This window comes from Triticum dicoccoides, chromosome 5A (assembly GCF_002162155.2).
Source record: "Triticum dicoccoides isolate Atlit2015 ecotype Zavitan chromosome 5A, WEW_v2.0, whole genome shotgun sequence".
Classification (NCBI taxonomy): Eukaryota; Viridiplantae; Streptophyta; class Magnoliopsida; order Poales; family Poaceae; genus Triticum; species Triticum dicoccoides.
Genome location: NC_041388.1, coordinates 551,226,098 through 551,233,649, shown reverse-complemented (window position 1 = coordinate 551,233,649; position 7,552 = coordinate 551,226,098). Strand labels below are relative to the sequence as shown.

The 7,552-nt window shown below is 46.7% G+C and overlaps 1 protein-coding gene across 1 annotated transcript; it reads right to left on the bottom strand.

Annotated features, from left to right (window-relative positions):
* Positions 1 to 2,212: 2,212 nt before the first annotated feature.
* Positions 2,213 to 2,526, bottom strand: LOC119299960. Its single transcript, XM_037577064.1, has one exon. It carries the CDS (start codon positions 2,447 to 2,449, stop codon positions 2,213 to 2,215), a length of 237 nt encoding a protein of 78 aa, XP_037432961.1. The 5' UTR covers positions 2,450 to 2,526.
* Positions 2,527 to 7,552: the final 5,026 nt, after the last annotated feature.

Sequence of the window (7,552 nt, the reverse complement as noted above, 5' to 3'; positions counted from 1 at the left end):
GAAGCGGTATCCTTCACTTAGCGGTGGCAGGTCTTTGTAATTTCGTCAACTTTTTGATCGGACGGCTTAGACTACTGCATCGACGGCTATAACAATTCGGGTGACGTGGCTTCACGAGAAGGCAGGAAAATCATCTAGTGGGGTGCCCCTATTTAGATATAGAAGATGATTGTTACTGGTGTTGTGGTTGCACTAGCTCGTCTCGTTAGATTAGTTCGCGTGTTTGAGACTTGTCCAGCGATAGGCGCCGGCGCACCGGTCCAAATTTGGGCCGGTCGCTGCCCAGCCGTTCGATTCGGGCCCGTTCAGTCGTTGGATTGAGTCTTCTTAACCGTATCTTCTTCTTCCTCGCGCTCCTCCATGCTCGTACCTTGCCGCCGGTCGCCGCCCTCAGCTCCAGTAACTACCTACTAGACTCGAAGCACCATCCCACGCGCTCGCCCGTCGCTGCCCATGCCGCCGGCCTCGCCGTCATCGTCTCATATCGCCGGATCCACGCATGCAGCAACTTTCGGCTGCGGTTGCAGCTCCTTCACTGGCGGTGGCAGCTCCGGTCGCCAGCCTCGCCGCCGGTCGCCGACCTTGCCGTCTCCGTCTCATGTCTTTCTCGCCGGATCCACGCATGCAGCAACTTTCACCCGCGGTTGCAACTCCCTTGCTGGCGGTTGCAACTCCCTTGTTGGCGGTGGCAGCTCCGGTAGCGTTGGTCGCCGGTCGCAGCACACCGGCGACGAGCTCACGAAAAAGTACTGGTTTGCTGGTGGCAACAAAAATGTCAGCCGGTAGTAGCAAAATAATGTGCTGGTTCCAGCAAAAAATGTTGAGCCGGTGCCGCCACCACGTTCGTCATTGAAGCAAAATCGATCACCGGTTGTAGTTTTTGTGATTTCCGGTTGTAGCTTTTGTGATTACCTATTGCAGCAAAAACAACTTCTAGTTCCAGCTCATGTTGGTACTTCCAGCAAAAACTCTTGTCCGCCGCCCTCCGCGGTTGCAACATCTTTCCTACACGGTTGTAGCATTGACTCTATTGGTTCCAGCAAATCTCACTTCGCAAAAATCTGTCGCCTTTCATTTCCAGCTTTTTTATTCGTCGGTTCCAGCCTTTTATTTCGTCGGTTGCAGCGTTTTTCTCAGCCGGATGCAACACTTTGTAGCAGAGTAGAACTTACGGTGGCTGGAGGTAGAAGAAAGGTAACCGATAAGGCAAGAGATAACCAGGGAGAAAAAGAAGGGCAGTTCACGCGGGCCCATAATGTACACGTGAGACGTGGGGGAGCAGTTTGCCTGGGACTGCGCCAGCGTGACATGAAAGTTACCGTGATATGCGTGTTGTGCACGCGAGTGAGCGCGACCGGCAGAAAGTTGCGTCAGTGCGCCTTATATAAGTGTTTCCCTTGAGACTTGGGGTGCCCGCTTTAATTTTTTTTCTGAATTTGCTCAGGTATGAACAGTATGGTGGTCGGCTTTTCTGTAAATAAAAAAAGTGAGGGGGTTTTGTGCAAGAATTTTCGTAGTGGTCGGCTGTACCCAAAAAAAAACACAGGTGCATTTTGTGCAAGAATGCGCTAGCCGAGTGCCATCTCTCAGTGACAGGTGGGGTCATACTCATAGATCGCCCGCGTATGCATTTTATGACAGTATATGCACGCTTGAGTCAAGTTAAGTGACTGCAATCCCGTATTTTCAAAGTTCTAGCACCAAACTGAACATCGAGCGCAAATTCTATGACTTTCGGTGATAACAGAGAATATTTCCAGCCGCATGGAGTACACAACTTGCTTATTATGTGTTTTCTTGACCAACATATAAGAGACACAACGAATAAACAAAAAAGGAGACCAGCCAGGACTAGGCCTTGGCGGTTTATATATATGATCATAGAAGAAGCATGCTCGGTTCTCTACAGCGAGTACAATTGACAAGAGATGAGGACGACGCTCACACATCTACATGGAACCAGAGATAATGAAATCAATTAAAAATATAAACTCTCAACACTGGCGGGAACGTGATTCCGTACCTATGATGCATCCACGCACTGGGTTGCAAATCAAGGACAAGAGCAAATGAGTTCAACAGTAACTAGCTAGTCACCAACGAATGAATGAACGAACGGAGCATGCATGCACGCATCTTCCCTCCGAATGATCGACCGTACGCGTCTTTGAGTCGTGCGACGCCATGCATGCACGCACACGTAGGGATCGGCTCAAGCGGAGGGCGCGCTGCCTCCAGCTTTGGCACCCGCGGCCCCGGCGGCCTTGCCGCCGATGCCGCATGCCTCGCCGCACATCTTGGTGCAGGCTGGGTCCTCCTTGGCGCCGTTGGCGCAGCGCTCGTAGCAGTCGTCGTAGCAGCCGAAGGCGGTCGCCGCCGGCACCGACGCGGCCGCCACCACGACGGCGATCAGGAGCAGCGCGACGGCAGCGGTCCTGCTCTGGGCCATGTTCTCGTTTCTGGGTACGTACGTAACCTGTGGACGGGGCTTTCGCGAGATAGAGAGACAAGGTGGCGGAAGGGTTGATGGCGTGCGATGCTTGGACGGGAATGGCGCCGCCGGGTTTTTGTAGGTGGTGGCGGCCGGAGACGGTGGGCGGCCATGAGAGCTTCGCGGGCGACGCACGGTGACAATTGGTTGCATGCATGCCGGTGCCGCCGCGTTCGGGTTACCACTGTTCCTCGATCGTATTGACCGAACGACCGGCGAGGGACTGTTTTGATTATTTAGAGCATGATAAAATGTCAGAAAAAGCGAGAATATAGATTATTCATGGCATCAACAGAACACGCATGTACATTTGCATGGTATAGCATGGCTGTCATGACATGAAGGTCTGAAACAACACTCATCTACTACTTCCGTACAAAATTATTTATCGCATAAATGAATGTATCTAGATGTATTTTAATTCTACATACGTTTATTTTTATCGATATCTGTGATAAGTAATTTAGAACGGATGAAGTAAAAATCTACATATCTACTACATACCCTGCATTCACGAGTACAAATCTACATATCCACTGTAGTACATATGTGCATGAACAAATAACACAAAGTAAAGCATGCTGGAAAGAGTCATCGATTCAAGAGTTGACATGCAGGTGCATACCGTGCATTGGACTGCTGTCGGCATGATACACGAAGCAACATCGTCTGTTGTCGGATGTTGACGTCGTGATGCTGTATCCGTCGGTGAGCACCCGAGTTATGTTACTAGTCTTTGTTCCGCGTCGCGCCAATCTCGTTACTCTGTTGGGCGACGACAATGTGCCGTGCCGTGTCGGTAAGCACCGGCACGACTTGCGAAGAGTGATCGGGAGGCAAAAGTAGTAGGCGAGGAGTAGAATCTATCCCCTTTTTTGACCAAATCGCGGAGAGACAAAGGAGTTGGAATTGCGTCCACTTTGTTCGTGTACGTTCCCGAAATCGCCTCAACCTCCCCGATAGAGACAGAGTCGTCGTGCTTGCCTGCCGTGCCGAGTGCCGACGGGACGCGCGGCCTTGGCCTGGCCGCGACGTCGCAGCGCCACCGGTACACCGCGCTCGTCGTCGTCTCGCCAAGTCGCATCGCCACCTGCCCCCCGCGCGCGACAGATTTAACGCGGCACCACCACCACGGTCAGCCCGACCGAGGCGAGGTTAGTAGGAGTAGTAACTAGCTAGAGCTCGCCTCGGTCGGCCCGTCCCTTTCCATGCGGCTCTGAACCATTGATCGGCTGCTTGCTCGACTCGCTGCAGGCAGTGCTGGTTAATTACCTTTACGGTTTGTTTTGCTCCCCTGATTTCATTTCATTTGCTAGAAATGAAATCCCTGTCATAATTTCATTTGGTTGATTGTGAATTCCAGTTCCAAATTCCATGTTTGGCTGACACAAGATTTATGAAATGAAAATGATATTTATCCCATGTTCCAAATTCCATTTCAAGGTGGAATCGTTAACCAAAAGAAAATGAGCTAACATCAAACACCTAGTGTTCTCACATCAAATGCTTTGCAATACATCCAATGTCGGCAATTTACATTTAAAAAAATGGATATTTGCATTACTGGAAGAAGCACCAGAAAGATCTTCATTGCTTGATTTTGCTTCAGGATACATATTTTTCATTCCTTTGGGCCTATATAGAAGCAATGAATTTCTTGTGATCATCTACTTTTTACAAAGGAGCATCCAAAAATAGATGAAGCATGTTGGGGCTGGATAACACACATACGATGCACAAATTCACCTGCACGATAAATATGCAATAAAAAGCCCCTCCATTTGTAGTAAATTTTGAGGACAACTTCGACCAGCAAGTAAGCAACGGAATAATGCAAACAACATGCACATGTGGCATGGTATTTAACATGGAAAAACCTCCTCAATTTAAGGAGTAAAAACCCACGGCTATGAACTGGCCAATCCATACAACTTCACTATGAGAACCACGACTATGGGCCGACCAATCCATACAACCATGACTATGGACCGACCGATCCATACAACATGCGCATTTGACAAGTATTCTACAAATAGCTCTCAAACTCCTGAACCAAACAACACCAAATTTGACAGACAAGTAGAAGTACGAGTTTCGGAGATCTCCTCAAAATTTTAGCTAAATAAGGTACGTTTACCTATCCAATTTGTTCGTCTCCCAAAACTAATATATGCTGAAACTGCAGTAGACTGAACTCACAAAGCCAATCTCAAATCTGATGCTCCACTATCCGAATCCTCAAACCAACTAACCGGATCAAAGTACTCAAAGTAAGAAATGGGTTCACCAACTTCGGCGCCAATCCAAGCACGTTTAAGCCTCTAATCACTAGCTTGAACACTGTCTAATTAGGTACAGTAGATTTGGACATAACCTCCTCCTCTTCCCCTCTCTCACATGTTGTGTTCCTCTTTTGTGTGCTCTCACTCTCACAATGGAAGCCATCTCCAGCAAGGGTGGCGTGGCTAGGGTTTTCTTCTCCACTCCCTTCACTAGAATGCACTCTCAACCGTTGGATGCATATGAGATTAATGGCTCACGTGTGTTGAACTTTTGGGTTGATGTTGGGCTGTCAATACAATTCCATGTGGAGGGACTTATCCCAACAAACTCCCCTCCCTACATCTGGGAGCCTTGGAGGGTCTCACTGCCTTCCAGCACCAATGCCAGTGAGCCGACGACATACTTCGAGATTCTTCCTTGTCATCACCTTGGTAAACGTATCAGCCCCATTGTCATATGTATGAACATTGTCAAGTTGCATTTGCTTGGAATATAACACATCTCAAATCAAATGATAGTGGACTTCAATATGCTTAGATTTTGAATGAGCATTCTTGCTCAAGTGTACATCATTTTGGTTGTCACAACATAACACATACTTGCCTTTCTTAAACCCGAGCTCACAAGCCAACTGTTCCAGCCAAAGTATCTCTTTGCTCACCTTTGTAACTGCAATGAAATCAACTTCAGTTGTATTCCATGCTGAGGGAGTCCTGGATTAGGTGGTCCTCGGGCTAACGGGCTATATGACGTGGGCCGGACTGGTGGGCCGTGAAGATACAAGATAGAAGGCTCCCCCCGTGTCCGGATGAGACTCTCCTTGGCGTGGAAGGCAAGCTTGACGTTCGGATATGAAGATTCCTTTCTCTGTAAACCGACTCTGTACAACCCTAGCCCCCTCCGGTGTTTATATAAACCGGATGGTTTAGTCGGTAGAGGCAATCATAATCATACAGGCTAGACATCTAGGGTTTAACCGTTACGATCTCGAGGTAGATCAACTCTTGTAATCCTTATACTCATCAAAGTCAATCAAGCAGGAAGTAGGATATTACCTCCATTAAGAGGACCCGAACCTGGGTAAACATCGTGTCCCTTGCCTCCTATTATCTTCGATCCTTAGACGCACAATTCGGGACCCCCTACCCGAGATCTGCCGGTTTTAACACCGACACATGCCACACATTTTGAACCTTGTTTTACCATGATAACACTCTCCCTACACAGATAATCTAGTAACCTAAAGCAGGCGTACTTCTGTCAACATCTTCAGCCATGTTAGAATTTGAAAAGGCAATAAGCTTGGGCTTGCTACCACCAAAGCAAAGCTTCACATTAGTGATGCCCCAGAGATATCTCAAAATCCACTTCACAACTTCACAATGAGGTCTTTCTGGATTAAACATAAATCTTCTCATAGTACGAAGCACATGAGCAATGTCAGGCCTTGTACACATCATAATGTATATCAAACTCCAAGCCGCAGAAGCATAAGAAACATTATGCGTTTATTTTTTTCTTCTCATCAGTGGTAGGACACTTCTTGGTGCTCATCTTGAAATGGGCTACTAGTAGACAACTCACAACTTTAGCATTGTCGATCCTGAACCTTTGAAGTACCTTCTCAATAAACTTCTTAAGACAAGTACAACTTGTTGGAATTTTCGTCTTTCCCAATTCTCATCCCGAGAATATCTTTTGCTGGACCTAAGTCTTTGATAGCAAAATATTTGCTCAAGTCCTTCAACTTAGCAATCCTAGAGAGATTCTTGTGAACAATCAGGATATCTCAACATAAAGGAATAATATGACAACATCATCACCTAAGTGTTGGGAAACGTAGTAGAAAAAAGACCGTATGAAGATGCATAAACAGTTTGGATCATAATCGTTGCCGACTCAGCAGCGGAAATAGATGAGTTGATGTAGACTGTACTTGGAATCCCTCGAATCGTAGATGAAGGATCCCGCGAACCGTCCATAAGCGATCCCTCAAAGAAAGACCGAAAGCACGACTTCTCTACTTGCTTGCAAGCATACGGTCTTCACGATCCGGCAGCGCTTCACCGTCTTGAGCTAATCGTCGCTGGAGAATTAGAGGGGGAGATTAGAATCACACTTGGCTTCTAATTATGAGGACTAGGCCATGGTGGCGCCCATTGCTGCGCCCGCCAATTTTATGATAGAATGATAAAATATCATGTAATTTTTTAAAATGTAAATATAGAAATTAAACTTGCATGAACTAACCCGTATATTAGACAATGATAAAAAATGTAATATTGCGATTGTCACAGGGAATATAATTAGGCAAGTGATTGCCCAATTTTTTAAAATGAATAGTGTCTATGAAAAATGTCTAGGAAAGAAAAACATGAGTAAGTAACATAGGTTTAGAGAACGTACATGATAGTCAATAGCACGATTGATCGCTTCCCCTAAACAAATTAGCGCCGCTTGATTACCATATTGGTAGACCTTGTCATCGTTGCCACCCGCACGTGAGGGAGGAAGGCAGTGGCGCATTGATGTTGTGTAACTGCGATTCCAACGTGAGCAACAATCTTTTTTTAGAACCATCGTCTATTGTAAAATGTTTTGGGGAGTACAGATAATAGATGGTGGGGACGTTAGCCAGGCATGATGGCCTGCACCCAAAGAAGACGCGGCTTTCAAAAGGTTGTGAGCCTCAACATTGCTAGTTCTTCTCTCATGTTATAAAGAAGCACTAAAAAATTCTTTTTTCTTTGAAATAAACTTTCTAACTATGGCAACATA